The sequence below is a fragment of the Onychostruthus taczanowskii genome, unplaced genomic scaffold (genome assembly GCF_017590055.1).
Source record: "Onychostruthus taczanowskii isolate IOZ18803 unplaced genomic scaffold, ASM1759005v1 scaffold5, whole genome shotgun sequence".
Classification (NCBI taxonomy): Eukaryota; Metazoa; Chordata; class Aves; order Passeriformes; family Passeridae; genus Onychostruthus; species Onychostruthus taczanowskii.
In genome coordinates, this window is record NW_024502568.1 from 1380372 (window position 1) to 1396600 (window position 16229).

Sequence of the window (16229 nt, forward strand, 5' to 3'; positions counted from 1 at the left end):
ACAAACAGTGGAGCCATCCATGGTAGCACAGCCCACCTTCCCTTCCCCGGGCCACACACTGTGCTGTTCTGTGCTTTGGCAAGCCCACCCTCAGCTCTCAGAGAAGGCAGCCTCAGAGATGCCCCAGGCAAGGCCCTGGCCGGGCCCCACCCCAGCCCCGCTCAACAGTACAGCAGCCAGGGTTGCCTCTGAGTGCTGCTGAGGAAACCGCAGGGAAAAAGGAAGACTGAACATCTTTCTCAGGGATTATTTCCTGCCCTTGAAACACTTTCCTTACCATGAGGAGATGGTAAAGAGATCTTCCACTTTGCCGGACTAAGATATCTGCTATTCTCTTCTTCCACTTCCTGACAGGAACTATGTTTTTTTAACCTCAGTTTGAACACTTAAACATATTTTATTCAAAAAATACTCCAAACCGTTGCAAAATAGAAATACAAGTGAAGCCAAACCAACTGAATCTTTTCTTCTTCTCTCCAGAAGTCACAGTGATGACACACCTCTTAAGTCTGCCTGTGGCTGGCCTCCTGGGTTCCAGGTCACATCTGCTCTGGGTTTCTGCGAGAATTGAGCAAGACTAAATGAGGTCAGCTTTCTCTGGAACAGAAACTCTCAGGGGTTAAACATGAAGTATGTGCATCAGCATCCTATCTGGAACAGACTTCTGTTAGTTTTCCAGGTCTCAGGAACAGAGCTAACAGTTGGAGACAGCTATTCCTAGGTACACCTGGGTGTGAGCTGAGCAGAGAGCTGAGGTACCCACACCCCCGGGGCTGTAGCACAGCTCCTGCTGTGTGTGCTGCGTCTGAGGACACAGAGCAGCCACCCAAGGAACACAGCAAGGTGGCATTAGTGCTGTCCCTGGAGACTCCCTGCACATGAGTTTTTCTGGAGCACAGGAGGAAGAAAAAGGCTGAAAACAGGCAGCAGGAGGCCTGCACCAGTCCTGAGCATTTTTTACATTGCCCCTGTTACTTTTTCCTTGCCAAGCTTTTATCTTGATTTTTGTGCAATAAAATCATGTTAATAAAACTGTGAATGAATAGAAAGGCCCTAAGTCAATATTTGCACTTAGAAAAGACTGGTTAGAACAGCTTAGGAATTGATCCTGATTTATTAAAGCACCTGTTCACCCAGGGAACATTTTAGCAGCAATCAATATGTAATTAAATCTTCATTGATGTTTTACAATTGTTTTGTTTCCCAGCAATTACAGTGATAGAATCAGCTTCCCCTGGTTATTCCTCTTTCCAGCTTTACTACTGATCTCCTGTGAGCATTCTGGCAACTCACTTTACATCTCCCCGGCTGTTATTAATAAATTGGGATCACAATCACAGTGAAACAGCTTTAACCCACACCCACTGTGTTAAGCACAGGCCAACAAGAAAAGTCAACGTCTGATCTGAGTAATGTGATAACAATAACAAAAATGCTCTGAAGCGATATAAATCCTCACACTACTCTGAACTAAAATATGCTTGAAGAGCTGAGCTTTCATTAGGCTTTTCTAGTAAGACTTTATGTCCCTCAAAGCTGGGATTGCTTTTCACTTGCTGCCTGTCCAGCTCCAGGAAACAGAGGTGTTGTGGGTGCAGCAGTGTAAATCACTCCTGTTTCCTGCTCAGGCAGACACAGATTCCCATTACTTCCAAAATAATACCCCAAACACACCAGAATGGGTCATACCCTCAGTAAAACCTCCTCACACGACTCTGGCCGGAGGAGTGCCTCGCTGCAGAGCCCGTAGCCGTGCCGAGGGCTGTGGGCTGAGAGCCCCGGAGCTGGCTCCTCAAGGGACAGGGAACGCGGCTCCCCGTGCCAGGCTCTGCGGCGGCTGGGACAGAGCGCGAGCGGGGCAAGGGGGAAAATGCCGGAGGCTATGCCCGGGCTGCCCCGGGGTGCTCGGGCTGCCCCGGGATGCCCAGGGTGCCGGTGCCGCGGCCGGCTGCGCGCAGCCCGTCTCCCAGCAGAGGGGGGTGTAAGCACGGCTTTCGCCGCGGCCGCAGGCCCCGCACCGCGCTCACAGGCCCCAACAGACTCAAAAAACCCAAACCCAAACGAAACGGGGAAGCCTGATTATCGGTGTCAATTAGAACAAGTGACTGTGAAAAAGCTAGTGGGACCAGCAGAAAGGACATGCGAGTCCCCGTCCTTTTTGGTGCCCACAGCTGGCCCATGTCCCTCAAAAACTGAGAGAAGAATCCCCCACATTGATGCTCAGCCAGAGACCAAACAGGGATATCACTGAAAAGACAAGCACTTGGGGGGGGACTGAAACCTCCTCTTCGTGTTCACTTGAGGTGTGTGATACCCTTGATACCCTGATGCCCTGACCCCAGGACCCTTGTTTGTCCTAGACTCACCAAGACCTTTTGAACTTGCCACTCTCGTGGCATTGACTCCTGCTAATCTTTGCAGTGCAAGGAAGGGAGCACCCCTCAGCCAAAAAGTTCACTCACTTGATCAGAAAAGCTCCTTTACTGAACATATTTACTGAAAGCCTTTTGTAACTACATTTAAAGGATTGATTTAATCATGGAGAACCAGTGGTCAAGCAGACCTGAACTTCTCAAACTTCTCAGACTGTTCTTTCTGTGTCACTGTCCACATTTGGGACTTCACTCAGCCCCCTGGTGGTGCATTCATGGGGGTTGGAGGCAATTTTGGAGGGCATCCACTGACTGCTGATAAGTTACTGTCACACCAGAAGCAGAAACAGGTCTGTTCTCATGGGCAGGGTATCCTGTGTTCACCGAAACAAAATCATCCATGCCAGTTTTAATTTTCCCATGGTCTGACATTGATGTGGGGACCTGAACTTGCTGCTCTTCCCCAACAGACAAGCAAGAAGGAAATTAGGCACACAGCCTTCAACTTTCACATGCTTGCAGCCAGCTTGGCTCTGCCATTCACTGCTCCTTTGGGAGCTCCCTGTGAAGTTCTCTAGATAAGGCTGCTAACTACTGCCTCTGGCACTAAGTTCTCTGTTCTGACCCATGTCCTAAATCCTCATTAATATCTGGGACTCCTTCCAGACCCATCCTTCAAGCATCAAACGGTGCCGCTCTACCAGCTGGTCATGGTGAAATCAGCACGGCTTCAGGGCAGCCCAAACTTTGTAGGGTTGTTCAGACTTGTGAAACAGGTCTAGAGGGTTTAAAAGAACCTTTAATTCCACGTCAAAGTGCCATCCTTCACCATGGGTTAAAATAGAAGGAAAATTTCAAAGAACAAAATGGAAACAAGAAATTAACATTCCCCCTTGCATTTGAAAAACTGCTTAGGAAGTGGATAGCATTCAATATGTAATGGGCATCCACCTCCTTCAGAGAGCTTTGGATATCTCAGCCATTAATTTGATCTTCTTTCCCCCACCTTTGGATCAATGGAAAGATTTTCTACAAGTACATTTTCAGACCCTTGTTCACTGTTAATCTTCTCTCTGTATCCTTTTCAACATCTTCCTCCTAGAGTCTGTCAGTCACTGCCACAGAGATTCATCAAGGCTGTCTTGTAATCGCCGCTGGTATCCTCCTGACAGGAGAAAATAGTAAAAAATAGGTGAGTATGGAAGTTCCTCTACACGTTCCAAGTGCTGACGTTGTCAGTCTGTGGAATATGCCCACACAGGAAAAGGACTTTGGAAAGAGCAAGTCAGACTTCAGCAGAGTTGCTGCCAGCTGACACACCATCAAAAGCGAACAGAGAAACGAGGCTTGTAGCTACCACCTGAAATAACATTCATCAAGTCCAGTTTTTTCCTTTGGAATGCAGGTGAGCAATTGATCAAGGTTCTGTCCCACAGAGCAGCACAAAGTCAGCACAAATGATAGCAAGCAAACCTGTTGTGTTCAGATGTTTTGTCCCTGGGTATTTATGTAGCACCTCTTCCCTACAGGAAGGGAAAAGGCACTATAGCTAGCCCTGGCACATGGCATTTTAAAAAAAGCCACAAATGTGATCATTTTGGTCTAGAAGCACTACACAAAATATTCACTTAGTGAAGAAAGTTTCCTCCCTTTGAATGTTTTGTGGTGACAGGTGTAAAGCTAGTTCCACTTCTCAGAAGGAATTAATATTCTGTACAGACCCCTGAAGACTGATCATTAATCAACATGACAGACACTGACAGTGTCAGTTATAAGAAGGGCCCTTCATTACAAACCAGACTTCCCATAGGGATGGCTAAGGACAGGGCTTTTGTGCCATTTACAAAGGGGCAGAGGAATGTCCCAAAGTCCTGGGGACAAATGGTAAAAAACAGCATTTCAGCACTAACAGGGGAGGCACATTCATCTGGAACTGAAACTCAAATGCTACAATAAGCTTGACAAGATTCAGTTTCTGAACCTATCTCATCACAGGGTAGACCAAGCTTTCACCTGACATGAGCCAGCAAAAAACCTCAAACAACAGGAAAAGGAACAAAATACCCCAGCATTATTTTGACACATATGGATGGCATTGGCTTGAGGTATTTAAGGATGGCAGAGAGAGAGAGGAGAATATGGCACAGCAGTGTGGGATAGGTATAAAAGGAATGATTCATTTAATTTAGATTCATCTAGAACAGCATGCAGTGCATGGATACAGAGACTGGTCCATGAAAATCCTAGTGCAGTGTTTCCTTAGGTTTGCTTTGTCCAAGTCATGTACAGAGAGCATATGCTCACCTTTCAGACATATGTGTCTCTCAAGGACATAGCTGTTAACAGGCCTAGTGAAGGAGAGCCATGATCATAGCAGAAATGAAATTGTTACTGCCAACAACCATGGAAGCATCCCACAGTGCTGGAAAGATTAGGAATATATGCAATGGCTGAGAACATCATATCAAGGTTCTGCTTACCAAAATCATACTGGAGAGAGTCTTTCCTGCAATACGCTTGAATTCAGGCTTTATAAGATTTAGGTCAACTTCACTTCGAGAAACCAGCACCCTTATCAGAGTCCCATCATCGGTGCCAGCCCCCTGGAACAACAGATACAGCAGTCTGTGATGGTACTGGGTGTTCAAAGGATAAGTTGTGCAAACTAGCCCAGGGCAAGAGGAGTCAGCCTTCAAACACCACTTGGCACTTCTTCTTTGGAACATCTGCATCTCTTTCTGGAGGGCCCATCCTCACACCCCTCCCAGGGGCCACTGCCAACACCACAAGCCCACCGTGGAGGTGTGCACAAGTTTTGCACATGTCAAATGCAAAAGCAAATATGCTAAAGAGGTGGGAGCTGGCAATGAATACAGTGTCCCTCTGCAGAATCTTCCAGGTAGTGTTTGGCTTCAACCAATATTGTTTAATCACTCACAGGAAAATTAAGATCACACTGATAACAAAACTGTTATCTCAGCTTTCCAAAAGGTTTGGAGAGCTGATATCTTGTACATACCAGTTAAGTATTACAGGGGCACAATCTGCAAACACTTTATGTGTCCCCATTTGAAACTCTCATTTTATACTGCCATTGAGAGAATTGCTTCCTAAAAAGAAAATACTGTGTTCCAGTCTGTTTAAATGGAAGGCAAGTCTTCACCATAAACAACCTCCTAGAAAAGCCTCTTTTTTCTGTGTTCCTGAAAGTGGGACTGGGCTCCTTGCAGGCTCTTAAGGCAGAAAAGCCAGAGTCCCTTGTTATCTTGAGTTTAAAGGGTACTTTTCTACTCAAGGTGTTAGAAAGGATTCTGCTATTACTTGCAACAATTGCACTAAACCTGCTGAATTTTACCAAACCTTGGCTCTTCTAGTTTGAATTGGTGGCAGCCAGGTTACAAGTTAAGACTGTATGAAAACCAGTGTGTTGCAATGAAGAGTCTTACCTTTAAAGCATTGTACAGCCTCTCTGCAAAGTAGCAATGGATGTTCCTGGTGCATTTCACTAGGCATACAAAAAAGTTCAGTAAGAATCAATGGTAATTCTAGCCCGGCGCAGGAGGTGACTGAGATCCTTCATGCTTTCCATTAATTCAGTGTACTCCTGGAATATGAGTTTATCTTATCCAGGAAGTACCCCTTACTTCATACCAGACACCTTTATAAAGCAGACCCATCTAATATAAGTCAACTGCTGCAGAAGAAAACACAGCAGACTCTGACAAAGCAAAGGGAAAGGTCACTACTTACCAATAGCCAGCATGGCATCCTCAAGTGAGCCACGAGTTTCACTCTTGATAGAGTCTTCTATGCTCTTACCAGCCAGTTTCTGGTATTCTTCGAACACTGTTTGAAACACAAAGAACTTATATCTTTTACCAAGTAACCCTCAAGGCATTTTGTGCGCAATATTTACAGGCATTACTTGTGTGGCAATATGAACACACAGATCCTGCAAAAGCAATAGCCACATTTGCACCAGCTTCAGGAGGCTTTAGGCAACATCAGAAATCAGCTACAAAGATGGATGTTAACATTTACAAAAAGCCAAACCATTCATGGTTCTTAATTCCCTGACTTCAGGTAATTTCTGTCACTCAAGTTTTTGTGGAAATCTGACCCTTTATAGCTGTCTTTAACCAAGAAATAAAGCAGACAACAAAGTTAGGCACACCTTTGGTCTTTGGTTGTTGATGTCATTAGCTTCAGGAGCCAAGATAAAATCAACTTAAATGTAGGACTATCCAGTTCACAGCTCATGGACTTTAAAATGATGATACCATTTGGGGAAAGTTATTTCAACCACAATTTAAAATAAAAACAACTGAGAAAAGATGAGCAAAATAGAGGTTCAGATTCTAAGATTTGAGTTCCCACAGTAACAAAAGATCAGCAACAGGGCCATTGCTTGCCTTACACACTTTGGATACTCCAAGGCTCAGAAACACAGATATCTGTTTTTATTCCTAGCTTTCTAGGACTAACAAAGAAGGAAAACTGCTATGTAATGCAATAGACATCTTAAGAAACTTTGCTCAGCATTCAAGATCATTAACACTCAAGACACTTTGGGGAAACAATACAGAATAGACAGATGGATACAAACTTCTTAACTCAAACTACTCTTTCTATTAAAAACAAATTATTGCAAAGCTGCAATAATTACACTCAGATCTTAAAGACAAATAGGTACAGGCAGCTGTGTCACAGAAGAAATTGCTCAGTGCCACAGTAGGTTCAAAAGACTGGTTGCATTATCACAACAAGATGAAATTCAATTCTTAAAGACAGACACAGACAAATACTATAGAGACCACCTATTTTTGTTTGTCTTGTTTATTTTTTAAGTGACCTTGGGAGATTGAATTTGAAACACAAGGGGGAGCTGACTTTCAGGGCATAGAAACAGCAGAGGACCTCAGCTTCGAAAATGCTCAGGCATATCTAATTTATCTCTGACTAAATGTATCAGTTCAGGTCCCCCTGATTCACACAGTTCTTGATATGCTTAGATTCAGCCAGCATAACAAAATCTGTTATGCCTCAAAAGCATTGAGATGACAAGGCTTGGTCTCTGCTGCATGGACAGTGGGGAGCTGAGGTCTCAGGTGGAGCAGGGCTTGTGTCTTCCCTCCCAGCAGCCTCTGATGTCCACAAAAGGACCTGGGGCAGAAATGCAGGCTGCACCCTGTGATTCTCCAGCACCAAATAACCAGCTGTTTTTGTAGTGACTTTTTTCTTTTTTCCCCAGAGGAACCAACATGCAAGGGGACGTGTATTTTCACCACACGCTCCTAGTTAGAATGGTACTTAGTCACTCCCTGGGTTTATAAAAACAGCTACCCAGTTATCACCACTGTATAGGGACTCCCGGAAAGGCCACTTGATTTTCAGCACAACTAAATCTTCATAATCTTTCACAAAACCTGCTGGAGCTTTTGGTTACTGGGTGACCAGGAATTAGAAAACAGGCTCAGGTACTTATTTCTGACTACCATGTCTCTCATCTATAGCCCCACTTCTTCTTCTTGGCTAGGGTAATTTCTGATTTTGAAGGCTTGGGAGTGTAGTGATGGTAATGTGGGCTCTGCTCCATACCTTTCATTAAGTGAGTGGCACTCCTTTTGCACAAGATGGTGATGAACTGTATCTCATCAGTGCCCCGTATCTTCTCTCCAGCAGCATAGAGAGCCTGTAATTTAGCACACAGTTGTTAGCGAGCTCTTCTGTGTGTACAGCTGGTAAAACAACAGAGTTTGGCTGAAGGCATGGCTGGAGTAAAGGGGTTTGGAGTAACTGAAACCACCATGTGAACCAGAGTCTCCTAGAACAGCTGGTTATGAAAGCCTTTCTGTCTTCTAGACAAGTGAAACATCCACTATCTCCATCCTTTCTACTCCTCCTGCAGCAGCTGGAACAGCCAACAATATACTTGAGGTTTCCTCCCTTTTATCTGCTCTTCTACTCCACCATACCCATATCAAAAGCAGATCAGCCAAAGCCCAGGCCTCATCCCTCCTCTTTGGAAAGGCAGAGCTCAACAGTTCAGGCAAAATTGAAGAACCCCAAGTTACTTAAAGACAACCCCACCCCAAATTATTGTGACTCCAACCCTCTGCTGACACTGAAGTACTCTGAAGTTCAAGAAAGTGGGAATGCAGGCATATCAGTGATCTCAGGTATTTGAGAGTACCTCTGCATCCTGAAGAGCCAGGGCTGTGTCCACATAGAGGGTGGCATTGTCCCTCTCACCCTATGAGCAGAAAAAGAAGGGTAACAATTATATCTCATGAAGATTCTTCCATAAATAAGGATGAGAGCATTCATTCTGATCAAAGATCAATTATCCTCTCAGCTATCTATTTCTGTGGAGTACTCAAGCACTAATATTTCAGACAACACAAGTGCTAACTCCTTCACTGAAAGGTGCTGAAATCAGTCATATGAAGCAGAGTAAAAAATTGTTTGGTTATTCTGCTACCAGGCAGGAAAATTCCAAAAATGTGGTAGGGTAAATGCACTCAGCATTGAGGGCACAGACCCTGGAAAAGTGGTGAATCCTAGTGTTTTTTAAGACCATTGTAGAGTACAGTGGCTTTACACACGTGTGAAAGTGAGGTGTCTCTCTGTGGGAGAGCTGGCTGTAAGTTCCCAGCTCTCTTACTGCTGCTGAGGGAGAGATGTTTCCCTGCTTCAGTCACATCAAAGCTGAAACAGATCCAGTCCAAGTGACATGGTTGTCTCCGCACTTTATCTGGTGATCATGACTGTACTGACTCTCCTATTGCATGTTTCTCAAAAAAAGGTGGGAAAAATGTGAAGATCTTTATACCCTCATTTCTCTTCTCAAGCATTACCTGAAGAAGGCAAACCAGAATCTGCTCTAAGTAGCCACTTGTTTCCGATTTTATGTCTTGTTCCAGATCAGAACCGTATTCTGCCCAAGGGAAAGAGAAGGATAAGAGAAGGATTTGTTATTTATTTAGGTGATACAGTCAAGATATTACCAGTAACCCAAGCCCACACAATAGCCTGACGCTGGGCAAGAGGGTCATTAAAGAAAAAAGCAGAGCTGAGAGCAGCTCACACCCTCTGTGATGCCCAGGTCAGCATTTGCATCCAGCTGAGTCACTAGCTCCCCTGATGCCCAAGAAATAAACTCAGAGCTGATTTTAGAGGTATAGCTGAAGGGATGAACAAGATAAAATATTTACAAATACATATTTGATAAATTCCCATCTATTTAATGGGGAGAAAAGCCAAGTGCACAGCTACAGTTTTGTCTATGTTCTGTCAATACTCTGTACCCGAACTGAACCAAATTTGTAATTTGCTGACCCTTGGCTGCAGCTGGATGAAGACCTAGAAAGGGATTTTCAAATTATCTCAGCATAGCCATGTTCTGTTTGCCAGCTGAAAGCAGAGCTTGTTGATTTAAGAGTTAAATTCTTTTAGAAAAGCCATTTTCTTGCTGACAGTGCGCTGTTCCTGTTGTGCTCTGACCACAGAATTCTGAGCCTCAGGCACTTACCTTCTTTGTACGCCTTGATTATCTCCCTGATCTGTGCTTTTGTCCGAGATGCCAGGATCTCTATGATAACACTTTCCCTCGTTCCCACGCCCTATAATAGAAAACACAGTGGAGAAATAAAGGTGGAGAAAGGCATCTAGTCCTGGAGGGTGATTTACTGTTAGAGAAGTATGGTGAAGGGAGGAGCTGGATGGCAGCAAAGTCAGGCTGTGTGCTGAGATGTAAGAAACCATCGTGATGAAAGCTGGAGACACAAAACACATTAGGGTTGAACATGGTTTCTTTTACCAAGGTGCCTAATTTGTAAAGGATGATTTTATGTAACCCTGCATTTCCTCAATGCTTTTCTGGAGTCAGATTTTTGACAACAGACAGCATTAAAGGAACGCAGGGAGACCAGTGCTTGGCTACTCAGTCCATCTTTATACTATATTAACAGGCCACTCTGCATCTGAAACTTGTAAAGATAGATTATCAATAGGTAGGATCCCAGCCGACCCCAGCCTGGCCCTTGCACCACCACTCCTTGATTCCTTAAAGGTTTCATAGCTCAGCTGGCGGCATCAGGGCAGCAGGTTTGGGTGTGAATTTAGTTTTGTTGTTGCCTTCCCAGGCTCTATGAGTCACATATGCACAGAAACTTTCTTACAGCCATAAATATTTAAGCGGCATTTTCCCCCAGAATATTAATAGTACAATTAAGTATTTCTCAAAGGCTACTGCTAATAACAAACTTAACCATGTAACAGTCCAGTTATTAACACTTGCACAATTACAGGAAATTAGCACTGTATTTGTGCTACTACTTAAATATCAGCATGCAATTTGCTTACCTTCATGGCATCATACAGCTCCTTAGCATCATACTTGAATCGGGGGTACATGAGAGCTACAATGAGCTTCTCAAAATTGCCACTCAATTCAGACTTCAGGCTTTCAATCAGATCCTGTCAAATGTGCATCATCACATGGTTACATAAACACACTCACAGGATCATTGCACATGCCGCTTCCATCCCCATGGCCCAAGTAATGAAGCTGAATGATAGCATTGTTGATAGTTCATTAAAAAAGGTCCTGAGACTGAAAAGGGCACCTAACTCCAAAATGGGGTTTGTCTAGGTGCTTACACATTCCCTGTTTTCTTGATATTCGAGTTTTCTCAATAATTAATCCTGCAGCAAATCTTCCTCCGCCCTGCTTAACTCACTGAGCAGAACCAGGTAGCTGAAGGCCTTGCACTGAGCAAGGGTGTAGATTCAGAGAGATTCCCAAAGCCTGCATATAGACTTGCACCCAGGACATTTGCAGAATCAGGACTGCAGTCTGCTTGAAGATACACTTCAAACTTCCCTTTCACTATAATGCAGGTTTTCCTAGAGTATGACTCTCTCTGTTTTAGTGGGATGCAAGCACTCTATTTATCCATTATTCCATACCCACCACCCCCATATTTGCTTCCCTTTCTTAGGCTTTTGCATGGCAGTCCCCTTTCCTGGAAGACTCACAGTAGGGCTGAGGGTATACAGTCTGCTGGTGAAAAGACTTTCCCAATAAAAGTAAGATTTTGTCAAAAAAACGAAGAGAGACAAAGGAAAACATAGTTGTCAATAACCATGGAACTTCCAAACAAGTGTAATTAAGTAAGTCTTTAAATTGAACTTTTTTGACATTTAAAAAGGCCTGAAACAGACCAATATTTTACTCAACATGTCACTTAGACAAGTATCAATTTTTGTTACAGCTTCAAATCAATAAGAAGCTTCACTTCAAATTAAGACTGATTTTACAAAAGTATTTCTGGTCAAAATGCCTTTTTAAAGAATTTAATCTTTAGGAGAAAAACATTTTTTTCCTGGTCAAACATTAATTTTACACATTCATCACAGGCCTTATAAATAGATATTAGTCTACTTATTTGCAGAAGGCCTGCATATAGTTTGCATCGTGCTTTCAGGATGAACTGTACGCCCATTTATTACATCCTGCATGCAGTAAACCAGTGATTGAATATGGCTTTGTTTTGGGAGAACCTTTCCAAACTGTGCTTTGAAGGATTTGGCAATCTCTTGACGCTGCAGATTGCTCCTCTTGGTTAGGACATCAGTTATAGCTTGTTCATCAGTCCCTGTAGAAAGCAACAATAAATCATAAATACAGTGCACAGAATAAGCAGAGACTGGTCCAAAATCCCAATCTGAATATTCAGACAACCTTCTCTGGTTCATTGCCTTTGTGCAGAAGTTTAAGTACATACTAAGGAAACTTTAATATTAGCTTTTCACAGTAAAAAAGAAGTGATATCTCTGGAAGCAAATTTCCTAAGGAATTGATTTCAACTTAGCAATTATAAGACCATAGAATTTACATATATGGTTGGAGTCAACTCACCGAGCCCTTTCATGGCCTTGTACAGAGTCTGAGCATCAGGTGCAGCATTAAAATTTAAAGCACCTGCCACGGACCTGCCCTCTGCTTCACTCTGAAAGAAGAAGAAAAATACATGGCTTTTCACCACTGCTTTTCACCAGCTGGAGAAAAAGTATTTGAAAAGTACATTAATGATATTTATATCCTCCACATGGTGAAGTCACAGAAAATAGGAGAGACTGGCCAGAAGTTTCTCAGCAGAGCAAAAAGAGAACACAAGTTTCTCTGAAAATAGAACACAAGTTTCCTGTTCCCACCTGCCTGTACCAGCCTTTGCTGCTGGCAGGAACATGAAGTGCAAAGCATGGCTGACAGTGCTGCAAGCATTGTGAGGTCAGGCAGTCTGGCAGAAAAAGCACAGACTGTAATAGACTGGACTTTCCTATTCACCCCTTAATTACAGACCTTCATAGCATGGACACTATTGTACCATACTACATTTCTCAGGGGGTTGGTGCAGGGAAGTTTTTAGACAGCTTTTTGAATTTCTGAAATTGTCTTGCTCTCACAGACCATTTTTTTCAGCAGCTACTGCTGCTGCACTTTTGCACAGCTGGTTTCAAGAAGGGAGCATCACCACTGAAAGGAGTTGGGCCAAAAGACTACTTTGAAGGAAGAAATCCATCTGGAAGTGTGCAGGTTTGATATTCTTCCCTGTACTGAGAATCAGATACAGCTGCACAATAATCCTCCTAACAAATCCCTAAGGTGCTGACAGTATCAGTCCCAAGGTGTAAAAGACACACTGAGACTTATTTTAGTCACCACAAGGTAGTAGGACCATCAACCAGAATCCAGGCATAATTTAACAAAGCTGGTAGTCAAGGAACTGGCTTGAATATATTGTCACATCTATCACAAGCTGGTCCTGTCAATAGGGGAGTATTTGGGTGGGTAGGCATGAAGAATCATCATCACTTTATTACAATAATAGACACAATTTTCTTCTTCCCAGAAGCAAGGATATTTAAGTTGGAAACTACTATATTCTCATAAATTTGCCTTTAGAGGCAGGGTTAATATTAAACTAATGATATCAGTATGACCTGATGAATATTTTAATGGGGATGGCTTCACAGTGAGATAAAAATCAGAAGGAAGCATTAGGGTTGTCCCACCTGACTTACATAACATGGACCACCATCATCTTCCTGCTATGATGCAAATCCCTTCTGTTCTTACTTCCCATGTGAAAGAGAAGCAGTGGATACTGCTGGCACAGTTGCATGGAGCACTGACAATGAGGAGTATTGAGAGAGGCAGCATGTTCAGCAATCAGCAAGACTTGGAAAAGTTTGCTTTACAGCCAGCACAGAGACACCCCTGCAGTACCACACCTTGCTCCCAGCAGAAAGAGCAGCTGTGAAGCAAATGGTGTCAACAGGAAACTTCACAGGAGATGCAGCTCTGAATCCAAATGGTCACTGAGCAGCAAGTTTAAGGCTGAGGGGAAGCTGTCACTGCAGAAAAAAGTGACAGAGCAGATGGCATTGCCACCTCCAACAGTTTGTCATAGGCCTAGGAGAATTTGGCTGAACTGGGGGGACCATTTCAAGTATTCCTTTTCTAGCCCTCTGCCAAGATGGCCAGCACCATCACAGCTTCCCTGGGCAGCCGGGTTAGACTCATCCATCTGAGTTTGCTGTAAAAAGGATGGTCAATCCTCTCCAGCTGCATGCAAGGGCCCTGTGAAGAAACCCCCAATCATCCTGGACCCATGCCTGGTGACTCAGTGAAAGAGGGAGTACAAAGCTGAGCTTTCATTTGGAGGCAGTGGAAACAAATTAAACAATGATCTTTTTTGGTACTAATTCCGATAAAGAGTTACAGCCCTTCCTGGCTCGAGTAGCACATTTGTGACTCACTCATGCACCTCATTCTCTGTGCACATTCTCTGTGTTGCAGTACAAGTACAATTGCACCAGCTTTTCAGAGAACCCCTGTTCACTTTGGTCTTGCTTCCTAGCTGAATTAATCCTACAACTCCCTAACTGAAACTACTCAAGGCGTTTGTACTCATGTAAATAGAAATAATTGGCATGACAGCAGCAGAAGCAGTATACCTTACAGCTGATGCTGTGAAAAGTTTTACCTATAAATGAAAGGAAGAAGGAATAAAAGTTTTACTACCAAAATATTTTCAAACCTAAATAATAGCCTTTTTTTTAAAAGCTGGGATCTGAGGACAGGTTGAGTTACTGTTTGCAATTTGTTCAGTCAATATTTTCTGAAAAAGTTTCACATTTTTTCATTCTTTTTGCTTTTGAACTGTATTTTTTAATTAAGGGTTTAGAAAACCAAAATTTTTCCCCATCCTTCTTTGGACCTCTCATTTTCTTCTCATGCCTCCACCCCCTACAACTAGTACAAGATCACTGTACCTTCTTTCTTGCTCTAATTTACAAATTATTTCCAGCTTGGAGGTAGAAGAGAATAGGTAATCCATAAGGAAAAAAAAAATAAGTGAGAGCTACTCCAAGCTCAGGAAAAGCATCCATATTATTATACCAACTTTCAATGGAAATAAGGAGGCAGAGAAAACTCAGAAGGAAGATTACAATTTGAATCTTTCTGGTGAAAAAAAAATAAAATTTTGAGACCTGGGAGTAAACCTGGCCTCCCACAGAGGCTGATGGGGCAGCTGCAATGGCTGGCACATCACCAGGGCTACCTGCTGCCTGGTCTGAGCCAGACCCCAGGTGCTGCCTCAGCACACCCATGAGCTTCTCCCCATCCTGCCACATTCCTCTCAAAGCCACAAGCATTTACAAGAGAACATATACAGCGTTTCTGGCTCCTGGCAAAGAGACAAGCTGTTCAAGACACATTATTATTGCAATATTAAAAACCCACCAAAGACAGAAATTGTGGCTTGACCATATCTTTCTCTGTGACCACAGCCTGCCAGCGCAACAGGGGACCAAAAATGGGGACAGGCCAGTGCCCTGAACTCACTGTCCCAGGACAAGGGAGCAGACAAGGAGCTCACAGCTTGCAGACTTTAGCTCTGTAACTTTGCTGTTGCATGGTACCATCTCCCCATGAATACAGAGAGATAAACACCCCCTGCACCTCTCTCAACTAAGGACACAGTTAGGATCTGCTCCTCCTTCTATAGCCAGCAATCATATCAACACCCTCCTTCATCAGTGTTTTTGAAGTGCTGAATGCTATTTTACAGCCAGAAGAACAGTAAAAGGTCTAAGGTCTTGCTCATATTTAAAGGAAACTGTTCATTCCCACACAGTGCCTGATACAACTTATAAGTTACCTTATTATAGTGCCAAAAACCCTCAGAGTGTCAGTATGTCCTCTACTTACCCAGGCCTTCCACCATGCCATTGCGGTCTCAGTAGCGTTTCCTGGGTCTGTTGGTGAAGAAAACCACACATATCACACCTCAAAGTTTGGGAATCTGAGATTTGAAGGGAGTCATGGGGAGGAGAGGAAGAAACAAAAGTTCTTTTCAATAAACTTACCACAAGAAAAATGGAATAACTGTACTCCTCTGGAGGCTCGTTCCCTCTGGAAGCCGCAGAATGTAACTGGCCTCTCAGGCACACGCAGGTATAAAGCATCCTTATCTACAAATTCCACAGGGCAACACCCTCCCACATGGCTCAACCTGTTTTTCACATATGATCTCACAGGGAGAGATAGAGTTGCTTAATAAACGAGGCTTCCCTTGTGAGGAGACCTAAATTCAACCTTGTTGACTCATTGTAATTTTTCCACTGCTTCTCCCAATACACGCCCTTCCCTGCTAACATTTTGGCCTCTGGCACAGATACAATGTACAAATTACAACCAGGTAATTTCTCAGCATGAAAGAGACTAGATGAATTCAGCTATAACTGAATAAGCCATTCACTATTACCAACTCTTTCTATCTCTGC

The 16229-nt window shown here is 43.4% G+C and overlaps 1 protein-coding gene across 1 annotated transcript; it reads right to left on the reverse strand.

The window, feature by feature from the left end:
• Positions 1 to 3168: 3168 nt before the first annotated feature.
• On the reverse strand, positions 3169 to 15989 carry LOC121341754 (annexin A8-like). The gene is made up of 13 exons (XM_041415558.1): positions 15813 to 15989; positions 15655 to 15701; positions 12295 to 12385; positions 11937 to 12031; positions 10737 to 10850; positions 9904 to 9994; positions 9230 to 9309; positions 8566 to 8625; positions 7971 to 8064; positions 6123 to 6218; positions 5819 to 5877; positions 4853 to 4975; positions 3169 to 3537 (listed from the first exon to the last, which is right to left on the reverse strand). Exons 2-13 carry the CDS (start codon positions 15673 to 15675, stop codon positions 3481 to 3483), a joined length of 981 nt encoding a protein of 326 aa, XP_041271492.1. The 5' UTR covers positions 15676 to 15701; positions 15813 to 15989; the 3' UTR covers positions 3169 to 3480.
• Positions 15990 to 16229: the final 240 nt, after the last annotated feature.

Excerpts from the sequence above, each read along its gene's own strand:
- LOC121341754 (XM_041415558.1), bottom strand. The coding sequence starts at position 15,675 with ATGGCATGGTGGAAGGCCTGG. Across the intron at positions 8,626-9,229 it reads TTCTGGTTTGCCTTCTTCAG|GGTGAGAGGGACAATGCCAC; the intron begins GTAATGCTTGAG and ends TTCTGCTCATAG. Across the intron at positions 5,878-6,122 it reads GGATGCCATGCTGGCTATTG|TGAAATGCACCAGGAACATC; the intron begins GTAAGTAGTGAC and ends TTGTATGCCTAG.